Raw genomic sequence first — 18,100 nt, 5'->3', positions numbered from 1 at the left:
TTCAAAATTATATTTAGTTAGTGTGTATAATTATATTAAGAGGAATATGACAAATAATATTTAAATGAAATAGTATACTTTTAAAAATAATTAAATAATTTTCTTTTATAACTTATTTGTATATGTTTTCTTAAAATATGATAACATATAGTATACCTCTAAATTTGATTTACAACACAATAAAGATAATATAATAATTTTAGCAATTTAATCGTCACAAAACATGTAAATATAAAGATTAAAAAGTAAGTTTAAATTATAATTTTTGTTAAATGTAGAGATAAAATCAAGTTCAAAGTCACCCAATATGTAAAAGGATTAAATTATTCCATTAGAACATTTATATAAATAATTTTGAACCAATTCAAATTAATTAAAATTTAATAAAATATAATTCAAATTTAATCCAATCTCTCTTATATCTTTAAATAATTATTGGTGGACTTAATAATATTATTAATTTTCCAAATTTGAGATTTTTTTTCCTTTCCATTTTTTAGTTTTCCATACCTTTATGTATTTTTAAAATAAAAGTGAATGATTAATAATAATATTTTTTTAATAAATTTAGTTGTAAAGATAATTTTTAAAAAAATGATTAAAAGAAATCGAGTAGTTGAAAGGCGTAGCTTTAGAAGTGATTATATGAATTTTTTTATATTTAATATAAATTATTGAAAATATTGTTCACTTTATTCATTTAAAAACTGTATCAAATTGGCCGGTCAGACCGATTGAACCGGGAATTTGTGGTCTAGTCGATCCAAATCTTGAGTTGGATCGGTTATGCATTTGACCTGTTTCAAATTGGAGTAAACTAGTCAGTTTTCTGGTTCAACTAGTAAATCGGTAAGTCAAACCGGTTCAACTCAAAAAAAATTATTTTAATTTTTTTATGTATTTCTTTATACAAAATAAAAATTTAAAATTATTTTATTTTTTTTATGTATTTTTTATATAAAATAAAAATAAAAATAATTTTAAATAAGATAAAATTTTAAATTTAAGATAGAATATAAATTTATTAAAATTTATAAGCATAAAATATATTTAACATGAATATTTTTTTTAAAAAATTAATAAAAATTAGATCATACACTTTAATTAATAACCTATTAATTTAACCTTTAATTCACTGTAACTAATTCGATGATCCATCCAATTTTTTAAAAGTATGATCTTAACACATCGTTATTCACTTTATAATTTTTTTAACCATGTTAATGAAAAATTCTCACGAGTTACAAAGACTACCGCTCCAATCAACTGCGGAAAAGTAAAACTATTTTTGTTATTGGTGGTTCGTCCAATATATAATATCAACAAAAAGGCATACCTTCTCAGCATTTTTTTAAGGCAATTAATCAAGATGGAAATATTTCTAAAATATTTTAAACTTAATTACAGTTTTGGTCCTTTTAGTTTTATTTTTAATTTTACAATTTTAGTTTATCAATTTTATAAAATTTACAATTCTGTTCCTCCACTAAATATTCACCTGTTGATCATTAAAATTATAATATTATCTTTGACTTATTATTAGGTAAATGACACAATGATTAATATTTAGATTAATTTATCCTTTTAATTTTTATTTTTATCTCATTTAATCACTTTTATGAGATAACAAAGATATATTTACATAATTTAACATAATATTATCAAATATTACTTGTCATGTCATTTATTTAATGTTAGATTATTGTAACAATCGAATGATAAATGGATAAACATTTAAATAAATGACCAAAATTATGAATTTTATAAAATGGGAGACTAAAATTATGAAAGATGTCAAAATTGCAGATTTAATATTATAAGAGACCAAAAATATAATTTAGTCAATATTTAAAAAATAATCCTTATGTATATTATTAAAATAAATAAATAATTAAAACAAAATATAATTATTATTTATTTTAATAATCCTTTAACTCTAAAAAAATACAATATGGTTTTTAAGTAGAATTAATATTTTGAAAATACAAGAAATCCCAACGATATTTTCTTGATGGTGTGTTTGGATGAAGGATTTTATAAGTTCAAGGAATTTAAATTTTTTGGTATTTGAATTACTTTGATTTCAATTTTTATCATTCTAAAAATATTTTGTTTGTATAAGTCAATTTCAAAATTTAAAAATTTTAAATTTTTAGTCTTTTTTTGTGTTGTGGAAAAAATAAAAGACAAAAAACAAGAAAGAAATTAAATTAGTGTAGGGAACAGAGATCCTCCCCGTACACTTGAAACACAAAATTTGGAAGACTCCTCTATGTTACATTTTGAGTTCATAGTCTAGCTCCCCAACTTGCAAGAACATGAGCTACTTGATTAATCTCTCTCGAGATCCCAGTAAATATAACTCGCCAATCTCTCTCCACTAAATCTTTGATATTATTGATTATGTCTCTATGTTTATGAACAAGATTCCTCTCTCAAATAGCACATTCAATCACAAATATCACACCAATACAATCTGACTCGCACACCACTTGTTTGTAACCAAAATTCCAGAAAAAAGATAATCATTCCTTTATAGCCAAAAGTTCAGCTCGCAAAAGATCACCCCTTATTTCTGAACTGGCAAAACCACCCAGCCATCTCCCTACGCTATCCCGAATAACCCATCCAAACCCCATCCTATTCTGACCTTTCAACCAGCTACCATCAATATTTACTTTAATTCCTGGATAATCTGGTGGGGACCAGCAAGTGTTTTCCAACCATGTTTTCCTAGAATTAAGCCACCAATTCAATTTAACAAGGGAAACATTCACCTTCTTTAGCACTGAAAGCATTGACCAACGCGAACCTTGAAAAATCATATTGTTTCTATATATCCATATCCACCAACTGGCCATGGCCAACTTAACTTCGCTATGGCCAGTTTGGATATGGAGATATAGAAACAAACTAAAAAATTTCGCTATGATTTTTACTTTGGATATATTAATTTGATTCTATTATGGTAAAATTGATTTAAAAAATATATTCATATGTTAAGATTTTTAAATTTAATTTTATAAAAATAAATATTAACTAATCTTAAAATATTTAATAATTTTAAAAATCAATATTAGATAATATTTAATAATTTTAAAAATACTTTTGAATATTCACTAATTAAAATAATAAAGAGATAAGAGATAAGATAAAATATATAAGTAAAATAAGAAAAATAAATATGAAAATTTTCAAATTCTTATTTTTTTTTGAAGAATTTTGAAATTCTACTATTTTAAAGAATTTGATAAATATTTAAATTTCAAATTATTTATAAATTATCTATTAAAACAAAATATTTCACCTCAAAAAAATTTGAAATTCTTAAAATAAATAAATTATTCTATTTAAATTTTTCATCCAAATACACTTTAATGATTCTTCTTTATAACCTATCTTAATCATTAACTAGAATATATAAATTGTATAAGTCTCGTGTTTTATTAAATAAACCTCTTCTTATTTAAATTTTTAAAAATCTAACAAAATTTGCAATTTTCAAACATGAGTCAATAAAATATCATCAAGAGATTTGACTAGCATTTCTCTTCACAAAATATACAACAAGGTGAACAAGGTCAATGGACCTTTTTCTCCCTTACAACCCTAATTTATATATCTCCAAATTTCAATCAGTTAGTGACCACGAAACTAAAACCAAAACCAAAACTCGAGCGAGCTTTCACTTCCCCAGGATCTAACCTGGTACTTAACACTTTCCTGTTTTGTTTTTTCTTCCTTTATTTCGACCTTTTGTCGTTCATTTCTTAGACGGTCATCAAAGTTTGAATCTTTTTACCATCTGTGTACTAGTCATAAGCAATTTTATGCAGTTTTCCCATTTGGGTTTCTTGCTTTAAGCCTAAGGTTTTGGTCAAGGAGATATTTTTTTTTCCCTTCCTAACGTGTTTGCAGTGTTTAAATAGCGTTTCCATGGAAGAAGCACAATTGTAAGAATTGTCTGCTTGTAGAATTTCAGAATTCACGGTGACCCTTTATGAGAACATGGTTGGTGAAAGAGAAACCCTCGAGGAGCCTGTAGAAAGGGAGGGTTCTTTGGTTGGGGATGGGAAGGACTTGGGGGTTTTGGGTTCTGATTTGTCCATAGAAGATGGTGTTGTTTGTAATCTTGTGGGTGATGCTGAGCTGAATGATGATGTGGGTTTTGATGGATCAGAAGAGGAGGGTAAAAGGGTGAATCCTACAGATGGATGGACTACTGGGGATGTTGGTGAGAGTTCTCAAGTTGGGAGATCCTTAGAAGGTAAGAGTGAGAATGATGCTGCTGAATTAGAGGGAAATGATGTCTCCTTGAAAACATTGGATGAGCGGAAGAACATTGATGACAAGGAGGTGAATGAATTACTGGAGAAGGAAGCAATTAGCGATGCTATTCAGGTTGAGTCAGATGTTAGGCAAAGCATTGAAGAGCAAGCTGGAGTTTCTGAGCAGGTTGGTTCACGTGGAGAGAAGGAAATTGAAGGTGAAAAATTTGATGATGCTGAACGGCAAAAACCAACAGGTGGAAAAGTCACAAAGCATATGTCACATGAGAGTTCACAAAACATTCTTCAGGCAAGTTATCAGCTGCCACAGGAAAAAGGTGAGTTTTCTGTGTATGATATGGTTTGGGGCAAGGTGAAAAGCCATCCATGGTGGCCGGCGCAGATATTTGATCCCGTGGATGCTTCTGTGGAGGCAAAGAAGCATTTAAAAAAGGATCGCTATTTGGTTGCGTATTTTGGGGATAGAACATTTGCCTGGAATGAATCATCTCAGCTAAAGCCCTTTAGGACTCATTTCTCTCATATTGTAAAGCAGAGTAATTCAGATGCATTTCAGAATGCTGTTGATTGTGCCTTCGATGAAGTCACAAGACGTGTAGAATTTGGGTTAGCATGTTCCTGCGTACCTAAAGATACTTATGACAAGATTAAACTTCAGATTGTTGAAAACACTGGGATTCAACAAGAACTTAGCGTCACACGCAGAGTGGATGAATCTTTAAATGTTAGTTCCTTTTCACCTGAGAACCTTTTGGAATACTTGAAAAGTCTATCCGAGTTTCCAACTGGTGGATTTGATCGATTGGAGCTTTTAGTTGCTAAGGCTCAGTTGCTTGCTTTCTATCGTTTAAAGGGTTACTCTTCCTTGCCTGAGTTACAATATTGTGGAGGTTTGGATAATGATACTGGTGCCTTAATTAAGGATGCTGATAAAAAATTGAGTGAAGTTAATAAGCATGCAACTCACATGAGTAAAAGTGATGGTCAAACTGGAGCTGGAAATTTGAAGACAACAAATAGCTCCTATCGCAAACGCAAGCATAATTTGAAAGATGATACGTATTCTGAAAAGAAGAAAAGAAGCTTGTCAGAACCAGCAGGTGGGACTCCGGATTCTACAAAGGGTGGTTATCGGTCAGGTGAGGACACTGATAATCTGATTCATCCTACCTCTTCCAAGAAAAGAAGGACTATTGATCACTATGCTGGTGTTTCAGGGATGAAAGATCGGAGAAAAACAATTTCCCTTGCTAAAGTTTCAAATACCACAAAACAATCATTTAAAATTGGTGAATGTATTCGTAGGGTTGCTAGTCAACTTACTGGGCCACCCTCTTTGAAGTGTTCTGGAGACAGGTCTCAAATGGAAGATGGAAGTGCTGATGGTGTTGCAGGAAATGGATCCAATGTCCTCTCCCCTAATCTTGAGAAGACTCAGAAGTCAAGCTTGATTGTTCCAACAGAATATTCATCTCTAGATGATTTGCTACATTTGCTTCAGTGGGTAGCACAAGAACCCCGGGGAGATTATAGTTCTTTGAATGTTATAGTGAGCTTCTTCTCTGATTTCAGGAATTCAATAATTGTGGCCAATGAGTCTGGAAAAGAAATTTCACCTACAAATAAAGTTGGCATTACTAAAAGGAAGAAACGACCTGTGGCTGGATCACCTGAAACGTTTGAATCTGATGATCTGAGCGACACATATTTGATTGACATGGTCATCCAGAGTCGTTCTGTAAAACAGAAGTCACAGAGAAGCAGCAAAAGAGACTACCAACATGCCCCAGCTCAGCCAGAAAAACCTGTTATAGTTTATACTCGAAGGTCTAGGTCTTATTCCAAGAAACAATGTTCTGACAGCAATCTTGTTGAGGTTCCTGAAAAACCTTCTGGCTGTGTAGATAAGAATTCCCCAGCTGAACTTGTTTTGGAATTTGCTGAGCTGGATTCTGTTCCCTCAGAAATGAGCTTAAATAAGTCTTTTAGGCGATTTGGATCTCTAAATGAATCTGAAACAGAAGTTGATAGAGGGAGCAGCCAGGCTAGAGTGGTTTTTAAGAAGTATGCCGATGCAGAGATTGCTTTCAGTAGTGCTAAAAAAATCAACATATTTGGACCAGTTCTTGTAAATTACAAGCTTAACCATATTCCGAGTACATTATTCAAAGCTTCATCTTGCACCACAACTCAGGACCATGAGAATGGAGATGCATCATGATCTCTCCAATTCTGAACTTAATATGGTCTACTTGTTTGGTAAGTAACTTTTTGCTACTACATATGCAATCTTAAAGTTACTTTCATTCTAGTTTTGTTTGGGGCTAATTGTATTATTATTGCCTTTCCAGGTCATAAATATTGTAGTACCAGTTGAATGTTTTTTTGGAAGCATGTCAGCTGACCCACAATCTAGAACAGGAGGAGGATGTTTGCAGACATACCCACCACTTCAAGGCAAACGGAAATGAATACGCAGCAACAATCTGAGGTTGCGGAAGAAATAAATATGGAAAAGAAAACAAGGGTATTACTTACTAGAGCAAATTTTATTGGTGATTTTTAGCTATCGTGCTACCAATACATTATCTGTTAGCTCATTTTACTTAGATATATGTGTCATTACAAAATGAAACTTTTCGGTCACGGAGTAGTGGTATCAGAAACATTGGATATATCCATTTTGACATTCAATTGTATGTTGTCTTAAAAATGTTGATAAGTAAACAGTTGTTTCTGTAGTAGGCACAGAAAATTGATTTCATTCTTTTCCTTGGGTTAGCTAGTCTGTGGCCTCCTAATTTAATTGTCACTGTAAAGAGTTGAAAATACTGAAAACTTTGGTATTCGTAGGATTTGCACTCTGCATCTTTTGTTTGATTTGGCACAAATTTGACATTTACTTCAATTGCAATTGTTTTGAGCTCCAACCCCGTAGAATCTGATAAAATGAACCATCACACCCAATCATTGTTGGACTAAGAGGCCATCTGAGCCTACTAGGAGCCTGCGAAGCTATTCAGCTTGCATCCCATGATGCTTTCTATGCCTGATGCAGATGATATATGGCACCTCCTCATGCCATGCTGGTGAAGGACTCTAGAATATTCCACTATTGGAATCTCCTGCCCCCTAAGGGATTACTTCATAACCAAACTCAGGTATCTTACATCCAACACAAGGTGACTTAACCACATTTGAGTCCTATAAATAGATAATAGACTACACACATGCTGAGGCATTAAGCAAGCACATTATTCAACACATTATTACTATGCTAATTTAGCACTGATTGGGGTTGTTAGAGTGCTTTTGCAGGGACCTCCCTTCTTCGTCTTTGCAATTAGACCAATAGATTTCTTGCTTCTCATCACCTCGGAGAAGTAGATTATAGTGGGCTACCAAATACCAATCTTTTGGGCTCAGCTAGATCAGCAATGCTCTGTCAATAATAAATTACACTTGTGATTCTCATTGTAGGGATTGCTGAAAACGACATGGTGGCAAATTGTTATTTTATCTAGCAGCCATTAATTTGTTGTAGGATGCATTAGTTTATTGCTCGTGTAAACCTTCAATTTGGTCTTCTGAAATTACGAGCATTGTCCTTCCAAAAATTTTATCCGCAAATTAGTCTTACAAAGATTTTATCTATTACCATATTAGTCCTCGACCCCCCCGCCCAAAAAAAAAAACACTTATTCCCAAACTACGTCACCACATTGATCTCTTAAAACTACCAAGTCAAATAATTCTTTTGAATTTCTTTAAAAAGAAGTTTTTGATTAAAAACGTTTGTGAATATAAAATAAGCTAATATAAACTATAAACAAGCATAAGCATATAAAAAATTAGAAATAATCCCTTGATGGACCGAGTACATGAGCCTATTGTGAATATTGAATTCGTAAAATTCTGCCGTCATCTGAAATGCGGTATATGAATCCATTTCGCCCCAATCTGTTAATGAACATAATCTGAACTGCACAAGAGACTGGGAGAGTTCAACCAATACTAGGCTCATACATAGTCAAGTCAAAGTGTCAGATAATTGTAAGATAACAAGATAAATTAATATTCGTATAACAAGTCTTTATCCTTTTGGATCAAGCATGGTGGCCACATGCCAAAAATAACCTTTAAATTTTTTAAAGGTAAACTTAGGTGGACACCCAAATCAACAATTACTAACATGAATGGTGCAACCTCACGTGTCAACTATTAATTTAAGAATCTATATTAAGCAACGCATCAAGTATTTCTTATCTTCCTTTCTTAATTTTATTAAGTTTTTAATGTTGTGAGCATTCAAATAGACAAACGGTTGTTATAATACTGCACGTTTAGTGATATATCCAACGGTGTACAAAATTAATTATTATACAAAACATAATTTATATTATATAAAATATAAATTACTCCAAGTTTCTATTACGCTATTCCGAGTCTTCTAGATGACTACAAGGAGCTTCAGTACTGAAGATGCCAACCCCTTTTCAAGAACAAGTGTTTCAACAAGTAAACATTTTTTGAAATCATTGAGAAGCAAACTATTTGGCCAAAATAAATCGAGTAGCAAATTCAATATTTGCGAATAATATTTAAAGAAAACTATCAAAGCAGGTGATTTTCACCATGACAAGCTACATGGCGAATCACATGCATAACCCCAAACACTCCCTTGAGTTGGTCAGGCATCTAAATTTGACATATGTATTGATAAAAATCTATATTAGTACCGCAAAAAAATTCTGACACTCAGGCCTTCTACACGAGAACCTAATTTTAAATTGCCAAACCATTGTTTCCATCCATGCCATGCGTACAAGCATTCAAGTGAAATAAATGAAAAGCGTAGAAGCATCTAAACTACTCATGGCTTTGCATTGAAGGCATAACCAGATGTTGTGGTTGCACCTGTAAATCCCAACACATTAAAAAGAATGTCATTAGTCTTAGAGAAACAGAGGTAGACGAAATGTTAGCCGTACAACTGAAAGTAAAGAAATCACACTTAACAAGGATTTGAATTCCTATGCCCAACCAATCTTGATGTTAAAAACACCATGATCAACAAAACAAATCATGCTTATTTGATCTTCAAAGGAGGACTCTGGATGAAGCATACAAAAACAACATTACTGAATCATCTAATTCTAGGCAATTATATTTTGGCTTATGTAATATAACTATCACCCAAGACTTTAGTTGAAGGGCAATATTAAGAGAATTATTCAAGTAATTAGCAAGTGATTTCCAATTTAGGCACCACGAGAAACCTGAAATCACCAATGCCTAGTATTTAATGGTGAAAGGCTTTGTCTTGGCTCTATGTTTGAACATGAACCAACTTTAGAAAGAAACAGATCTGGAGAGTTTTGCATAGGATGGAGCATGTAATCATGTGCACAAAACTTCGCTATCATGTACGATGAGGAGAAACAATAGACTAATAGAGAGGGGAAAAGAGATTTGGAAAATAGAGAGAAAGGGATATTACAAGAGAAGGAGAATAAAACAATTCAATAGCAATCAATCCTAAAACATAAGAGTCAACATATACTGTGTCGGGCCTTGCTAGTAACCAGATAACCAAGCCTATAATGAATGTACCACTCCACACAAATATGATATATTTCCATAATCCTAATATTCCTTTAGCATACACCATTTTTCCTACTTGGTCTTGAAAAAGCTTAATATAATTTTTTTAAAAAAAATGTCTAGACAGAAATAAGTAATTCTAGGTAACAGGCCCTGGAAAGTTAGCATTTTAAACTTTAATTTGCTGAAAATAGAAATAGCGATAGCATCGCTAATATTAGTCTGCTGAAATAACATTGGCTTGTTTCAACAAAGTGTCAAAAATGTTTTTACTTGACAAAGTCAATATTTTTCTCTGCCAACTACCAAATATGAAATTTCAATCAACTTTAAATCTTTCTGATGACAATCACCGCAAAAACAGACTGGTGATAAATATGGTAAACATTTTCCAAAACAATGGATATAACAAATTAAAGGTTGTACTTGCAAATGAATACAATTAGTCATTAGAGGTCACGATTGAAAAGTAAATCCTGTCATAATACCATTGTAGAAGACTATAAGCAAGCCACAACAACTGTAATAATACCATAGTTGTGCTTTGAAGGGTATCATTGTACAATCTAGCACAATTTTCTTTTCTTCTATGGGCTAGAAGTTTTCATCAAAGAGAAGAGGGGTGTTACACAACTAGAGGATGGATAAGGTGTGGTCTGGAACAAAAAAAAAATTATCCAGGAACCTAAAAAAATTGTGTCAATAGTGTATAGGCAATTGAATCTCTCTGTAAATAAAATGACAAAGAAAATAGTAACTCCCTTTAAAAGAACGAGAGCAGAACACAAGAGAATCCATAAACAATTTGCTAGCCCTTAACAAGTTTAAGGGTGAAGAGACACTCAAAACATATTGTATTTTTAAAGGGGTTTGTCAAATTATACAGAGGGATTGGATAGCTTTGTGCCAATGATAATTCTTAATTTCTTTTTCTCTTTCATTTTTATTTACGGAGTAGTCCTTACCCACCAAATTCCTCGTAATTTTATTCTCTCAGTCTTAATGATTTTTCTTTCATCAAAAAACAAATAAAACTTGTAAAACCACTTTATCTCCGTGCAATAGAAGAGAAAGTGGTACTGACACCACACATCATTACACTGTGGTTTATCTCTCTTTCCTTCACATTATCGAGACGCGCGGAGGTTAGGCAAATAAACCCTGATGTCCCACTGGTTTGGCGCATTTCCAGCAGTGATTAAGTAAACACCTAGTAACACTGTAATACCATGTGGAAACAGTGTTTTAAGAGAAAGTACATAAAAACCACTGATAAATATTTTACTACTAATCAAGGTCAAGTGCTCAGGCAGCTTAAATACTACAAACCCAGCAGAAAAACAAAATATATCATATTCCTAATATACTAACATTAGTAATCGAAGAGATACATAATTTTGGTGAAATAAAATTTGAGTATAGCCTTTATTCAGAGTAAGAAGACTTTACAAAGAAACAGGAATAAGAAGAATGGATGAAGCAAATGCTGGAAAACAAAAAAAAAATCCTACAAGGGAATGGACTATGGAGATTGAAACGCTATTGTTTTATGAATGATCCAACAAAGCTTTTTATTCACAGAGTTGTCAACTGGTGAGAAAAAGGAACCCAAAACAAAACAAACCAATGAACACAGACCTGTTGGAGTAAGGATATATTTGAGGAAGGAGCATCTAATCCATACACTCAAGACACAAATTATTCATGAAATAAAACTACATTTCAAATATATTGATGGGATGTAAATCCAAACCCACAAGATTAACATAAAGAATCAAGAACTTAAAACGAACCAGAATGATCATCTCAAAGCTATGATCAGCTGGTGCACAAGCAACACTGGGAAAATATCAAATTTTCATGACACTGGACTTTGCCAGTGAATGCCAGTACTCCCACATCTTAAAAGAAATGAGAATCAATACAACGGGGGTAGAGGTTATTTGGCACATAAAAAGCCTATCATAATATTCAATTTAGCTATTTTTTAATTTTTACTAAGAGTGTTTCTTAACTTCATTTTTTGAATCTCCATAATTGAGCTTGCATGTGTTTGCTAGAAAGATGATTTGGCATTCATGCATTCAAGATAGACGGAGAAAGAAAGACCATTACCTGCAAACCAATATAGTTCAGTGAACCCTGATGAACAAGCTGCCATAAACATAAACCAACAACACATGTAAGGTGCATATTAACCAATGAACCAAACCATTTTACATCAACAAATTGTCACAATAAATTTTTTTTAACCAAAAACAAAACTCCAAAATGGTTATGCAACCACACCTGAGCATTTTGACCTGCAAGGGCAACTTGATCGGGTCTAATAGATCCATCGCCACTTCTAGCAGATCCTTTGGTGTCACCCTATAATAATTTGTGTTCACAAACATTAACATTTCCACTGGCAAAACAGTCCAAGATAAATAACAAAATAACACAATTAGGCCAAGGAATATTGACTAACCTCCGCCTGTGATATTGTAGACATTCCAAAATCAGCAACCAAATAATAAATAAAAAAAAGTCAGATAATTATAAAGCCATAAGGAACATTATCAAAACTTCCAATATTAAAATGAAGCGGAAATGGTGAGAACTTTATGGATCCATAATCCATTCATTGAAAAAGTTCCCCACCCACTCAGCTCATGACCCAACCAAAGTACCAAACACTAACCCACACCTCAAGACGAAAAAGGAAATGTGAACTAGGAAAAATAAGTTCATGTTTTTTTATGTTTATCTGGATTTTACACTTCAAGTTCTAACACATATCCATGTAGTATTTGTACCAACTAAAAACAAAAATTAACAGAAAATGTTTATATATATATATATAAAGAAGTTATCGAGATATAAGGGAGAGAGACAGTGAGATGCAAATACAAGAGGACAAGAAACCCTCAATAATTACATCAAAAAAGAAAGAAAATCACCTCTTTGTACCTTGCTAGGTACACCTTAAGCGGCTCTATGTAGTCTTCAAATCCTAAAGTGGCCATCGCCCATAACAAATCGTCTCCATTAATAGTCTTTCTCTTCTCTTTCTGGCATTTCTCACTCGCCCTGCATCCCATAATATTAAAATATTACAAATTCTATACTAAAAAAAACAAAATATTCCGAATTATATATTTTTTTTTATCCTTCCACAGTCTCACTGAACCAGAGACTAAACTCGCTCATAGTATTGTCACTGTCACTAGCTCAACAAGTTTTCGCAGTGTGTCTAATCACTAGGCGAACAAGTTTTCACACCAAGGTTCTCTGCTAAATAGATCATCCCTGCACCATGTGAGTGCAAGGTGTCTAATCACCAGCTCAACAAGTTTTCACATACAAATTCTCTACTAAATAGATTATCTATATAACATGTGAACGTATGATACTTAATCACTACGCCAACTCATTTGGTTAATTGACGTGTATAATTGGTGACTCACTCGCTGGTGATGAAGCTGATGAACTCGGAAACGCACTCTTGCATGGTGTCTTTAGCGTCCTTAGCAATCTTTCCATTGGGAGGCAACGCCTTCTTCATGATGCGGCTGATGTTGGCAATGGGAAGGTACCGATCCTGCTCCCTCGCGCCGGACGAGGAGCCACGCGGACTCTGCTCGCCGCCACTCTCGTGGCTCGGGCTCGTTGGCGCATCCGACATCTCACAAACCCTACAATGCAATAACAGTGACGAAGCAATCACAAACCAACCACTGCGCTTTCTCGGTGAGGTGTCTAATTTATACGCGACGCGAGGGAAGGGAATTGGTGATGGGAAGGGGAAGTGAAGGGCGAGTGAGATCCGAAATTGAGACGGGTGGAGCGAGTTTGAGAGAAGGAGAGTGAATTATTACCGGTGGTGTGAGAGGCAGAAGGAGAAAGGGGAATGGTGGTGGTGGGTTTTTGTATTTGGCGCGAGAAGGAAAGCGATGATTGGTGGAATGGGGTTATCAAGACAAATCTAAGCAGACAATATGAGATAGGAACGAGGGGGATATTGATTTTCACTATTTTTACTTTACTGCTATCTTAACCGTTCATCTTGTTTCTTCCTTCACATTTTTTTATTTTATTTTATTTGAGATGCTCATTTTTAACTCGTGAATTCATTTCATCATAGTAAACTTGTTTATTACAATAATTTATTTAACTAGAATTCTTTTATTTTTATTTATTTTAAATTCATTTTTTAATATCATTCTTTCACTTTCATTATAAATAAATAAATATAGCATTTTACAATAGTTGATTAGTTTATTAGTTAATTTTATTAAACATTTTTCTTTTATTCAATTAGTTTATAAATCCCTAATTTTTTAGTTTACAATTCAAATTGTTAACTTTTATCTAGGTTGTGAATCTTTTAATCGGTTTATAAGCTATTTTTAATAATGGGAGGCAACTCTCCTCGAAAATAATTTTTTTGTTGTTGATGAAAAGGAGAGAAATATATGTAAGTGGTCCTTGTTATAAATTTACGATATTTTTTTTTAGTTTCTCTTGTAAATCAGCTTGACATATATGATTTAATAATCTGTGTGTGTTTCGTACACTCAGTGATTTATTATTAAATGTTTGGTACACATATCTTTGTTTGTTTATGTATGATTTCCATGCCTAGTCATGAATGGTGAATTGGGACTCCTCAAAAGTTATGATTTAATTTTTGGTTACAAACAAAAATATATATTAGGATAATACAATTGTTTTTTTGCAACTGTCTCTTTATAAAAAAGATTCTATAGACTATATTGTTTCATCACACATTAAGAGGCAAAATAGTGTTAGGTAAAAATTATCTTTGTTATGACTCGTCTCACCACATTGAGTCATAAATTGACTAATATGTTCCATAATCAACTTTTCATTAGAGACAAGCAAAATCCAACCCAATCACGAGTTCATCCTGATTCCTTGTTGATTTGGACAGGTTTGAGTTTTAAAATTAGACCAATATAATTTTTGTAACAGATTTGGATTATGTTTTGAGTCATCCCAACTTGTCTTTCATTTTTTTTAATATATGAATTTTTAGAATAATTGTATATTTAGGATAAAATAATTTCTTAGAAGATAATATTTTGTATATTATATTATTATATTATATTTATAATGACAATATTTATTTTAAAATGTATACAGTAAAATATACTTTAATTAAAGTTTTATATTTCTTTTTTATTTTATAATTTAACTATACATACGTTAATATTGATATATTGACTTAGAATAATTATTGATTCGGTCTCATCTCATATATTTAGGTTTTTATCAGGTTAGGTTTAAGTTTAAATAAATAACCCAATAAATTGAGTAAGGATAAGACTAAATCCATTTAAACATGTTATTTGCTCACCCTTACTTCCCATCATCCCTAGAAAAACGTGACAACGTTGAGGACCTTGAATCCTTTAGGGAACGACTTTCTATATACAAGTTGATCAATAGGTTTGAGTTATACCCCAAAATGCTTCTTAATGGCCGCAACTATCATATTGTGGTTAATAACAATGGGTTAATGAGACTTGCATCATTACATCAAGGATTTGGATAACTAGAACAACCACTAGGCTTCCCATAAAGTGGAGTAGCAAAGTATAAAATTTTGAGGTTCATTAGATGTTTGGCACACAACCTACCCCCTAACCATATGTTGCTAGCTAATGCGAAATGACTTAAATTTGCTCAAGTTAATACCCCCAACTCCTCGAGTCTATTAAACCTATGTAAGGCTTGATGCATTGCATCCCAAGGAAGGTAGACCAATATTGTGATTGTGTTTGGTAACCTTTGAGCATTTTTGTCCATCCCAAACTATAAAGTTGGTTTTGGAAAGTTTTTTTCCTATGACTGATAAGTGTCTAACTAGTCTGATAAAATATAAATTTGAGACATTTATCTAGCACAATTTTTGTATATATTGATATAATTTTGACTAATATACTTAGAATCAAAGACGAACTCTTAATTTACGTTATCACAAGGAGTGATGAGTCTTTTGATCATATTTTGTGTTTATTTTGTAGGTTTTGAAGTCTGGAGGCAAACGACTCAGCCCTTCAAAAGGGCTAAGCGCTTTCAAGCCAGAGAGCTTAACAAGTGCACCAAAAGAGAGGCGCTCAACCACTCCCAAGCGCTGAGCGGTTCTGGCCCTAAAAGAATGAGTGCTCTCTGCCTCCTAGGCGCTCAGCGAATCTGAAGCGCCCAACCCTTTTGCTTGCTTAATGGTGAAGGATCATCTAAGGCGCTCAGCGAATTTGAAGGGCTCAGCCCTTCAGATTACTTTATGTTGAAGAATTCTCCAAACCGCTCAGCCGTTTCAAGGCGCTAAACGGTTCCTTCTCTTTCCTGCCTACTCTGTTTTAATTTCAGCACCTATAAAAGGGCAGAGGAGAAAGAACACAGATCAGAAGTTACACGAATAAAAGAACAGAGACGGAGAAAGAAAACAAAGCACCTTGGAGCTCATGGGAACGCGATTCTTCGGATGATCTTTTTCTTCTACCTTTCCTATTGTTATTTTGTGCTTTCTTCTTTTATGAAGAGCTAAAGCCTTAGGGTTGGGATTGATGAAGTCATCAAACTCCTGTGTATTCCTTTTTGATTCATATATATATTACATCTATTACTCAGTGTCAGTGATTTGTATTCTGTTTTTAATGCTTTGATAAACTGATCATTTATCTTTGATATTGGATTTAGAATTTGGTTGGAAAACGTTTTCTGAATCTATATTTTAAACAAATCACCTATTAGTTTTGAAAGCCAGGGATGGTTTCGAAATTAATAGTTGCAACAAGTTCTGATTCTTAATACAAGACATTTAACTAAATGAAGTGAGGAATCATTCATTGAGTTAAATATCTTAAAATTTCTTATGCCAAGGAATTGGGTCTGAATGAATATAGAGAACTCAATGACAATGAGTAATAGAATCATTTGCAATAATCAATAGGAATACATAGGAGGGAGATTGATGAAATTTAATCCCAACTGTTCATCATATCTGTTTTCTTAAATTTAATCTGATTTTTGGTTATTTAAGTTTAAAAACATTGATCACATCAAATATCTAACATGTGTGAAAATTCAAGCTTTGAATTTACAAGTAACAATTAGTATAATAGAAATCAAAATCTACTTCACAAGTCCCTGAGGATCGACAACCTTTTAACTATATTACAGAGACTTGGGTGCGTTTGCTCGGAAAACCAACAATGACATGCCAAGGTAGACGCTGAGAATTGATTTAGACATCTTCTTTAAATGGAATTAACTTAACATTGTTGATTTTAGTTGTGTTGTTCCTTCTCATTGACATTTTGGATCACATTTTGACCCATAGCCTTCATGATACTGTTTAACTACTTAAATAGTTGCAACATGATATCATGAACTCCCAATTTTATTTGTTGTCTCATCACTTAAGAGGTAGTTGGGAATAATTTCCATCATAGAGTCGAATGACAGTTTCAGTAGTTTTGTTTCCTCCTTGTTGTATATGTAATCATCAATGACACTCTCACACAGAAACCTAATAAATGTAGTGACGAGAGTCATTGTTAGAGAAAGAGAAACAACAAATGTAGAAACTATCATGTTACTTGCAACAACAACAAATGTGGTGGCATGCTTGTTAGTATTAAAATTATAGTGTTAACAATAACCAAATATATTTATTTGTTATATATATATATATATTTTAATATAATTTATATGTTAACAATATATTTATTATGAATTCTATTTATTTAAAACAATAGTTATGCCAAATAATCTATAATTTAACACACTTTGTTATAATAAATTAATAAAGAAGATTTTTCTTGACATGATTTTTTTTATAGGCTTAGCCCTTGCAAAATGAATAATTTAGGGTTTTGGTTCCCCATAAAATTTCTTCTTTATTTTTTATTCCAAAAAAATTTAGAAATATTATTTTTGTTTTTCATTATTATTTAATAAATCTTAAGTACTTATTTGCATATTAAAAGGTTAAGGTTCAATTATTACTTTTAACGATTAGTATATATCATATTAACGTGTTCATAAATTATTAAAATAAATGTTATATATATATATTTTAAATCATCGTTAGAGACAAAAAATAATAATTTTAATTTAAAAAAACAAAAATAAAAAAAATAATTTCTTCAAGAACAAAAACTAAAATTTTCTCATTTAAAAAGAACAAAAAATAT

General features: G+C 32.3%; 2 protein-coding genes across 8 annotated transcripts; one reads left to right on the top strand and one right to left on the bottom strand.

Moving 5' to 3' along the window:
• Nucleotides 1-3,562: 3,562 nt before the first annotated feature.
• LOC109804853 (PWWP domain-containing protein 5) lies at nt 3,563-7,949 on the top strand. Of its 6 annotated transcripts, none has more exons than XR_014427918.1 (4): nt 3,624-6,548; nt 6,641-6,816; nt 7,348-7,450; nt 7,608-7,949. XR_014427918.1 is itself a non-coding variant. In XM_083059913.1 (3 exons), the coding sequence occupies exon 2, from the start codon at nt 4,009-4,011 to the stop codon at nt 6,508-6,510; it is 2,502 nt and encodes an 833-aa protein (XP_082916039.1). In that variant the 5' UTR covers nt 3,563-3,708; nt 3,930-4,008; the 3' UTR covers nt 6,511-6,548; nt 6,641-7,157. The 6 variants fall into 6 exon arrangements, 3 of the variants coding, with proteins under 3 accessions (XP_082916039.1, XP_082916038.1, XP_029128488.1); XR_014427917.1 differs by having other exon boundaries at nt 7,595-7,949; XM_083059913.1 differs by lacking the exons at nt 7,348-7,450; nt 7,608-7,949 and having other exon boundaries at nt 3,563-3,708; nt 3,930-6,548; nt 6,641-7,157.
• Nucleotides 7,950-8,857: 908 nt separating this feature from the next.
• On the bottom strand, nt 8,858-13,907 carry LOC109804759 (nuclear transcription factor Y subunit B-1). Of its 2 annotated transcripts, XM_083059915.1 has the most exons (6): nt 13,343-13,906; nt 12,836-12,965; nt 12,364-12,369; nt 12,183-12,263; nt 12,009-12,047; nt 8,858-9,206 (listed from the first exon to the last, which is right to left on the bottom strand). In XM_083059915.1, exons 1-6 carry the CDS (start codon nt 13,558-13,560, stop codon nt 9,159-9,161), a joined length of 522 nt encoding a protein of 173 aa, XP_082916041.1. In that variant the 5' UTR covers nt 13,561-13,906; the 3' UTR covers nt 8,858-9,158. The 2 variants fall into 2 exon arrangements, with proteins under 2 accessions (XP_082916041.1, XP_082916040.1); XM_083059914.1 differs by lacking the exons at nt 8,858-9,206; nt 12,009-12,047; nt 12,183-12,263; nt 12,364-12,369 and having other exon boundaries at nt 12,407-12,965; nt 13,343-13,570; nt 13,754-13,907.
• Nucleotides 13,908-18,100: the final 4,193 nt, after the last annotated feature.

The sequence above is a fragment of the Cajanus cajan genome, chromosome 7 (genome assembly GCF_000230855.2).
Source record: "Cajanus cajan strain Asha chromosome 7, NIPB_CcT2T_4, whole genome shotgun sequence".
Taxonomy (NCBI): domain Eukaryota; kingdom Viridiplantae; phylum Streptophyta; class Magnoliopsida; order Fabales; family Fabaceae; genus Cajanus; species Cajanus cajan.
The sequence above is the reverse complement of the archived record's forward strand: the minus strand, read 5'-3'. Positions and strand labels throughout refer to the sequence as shown.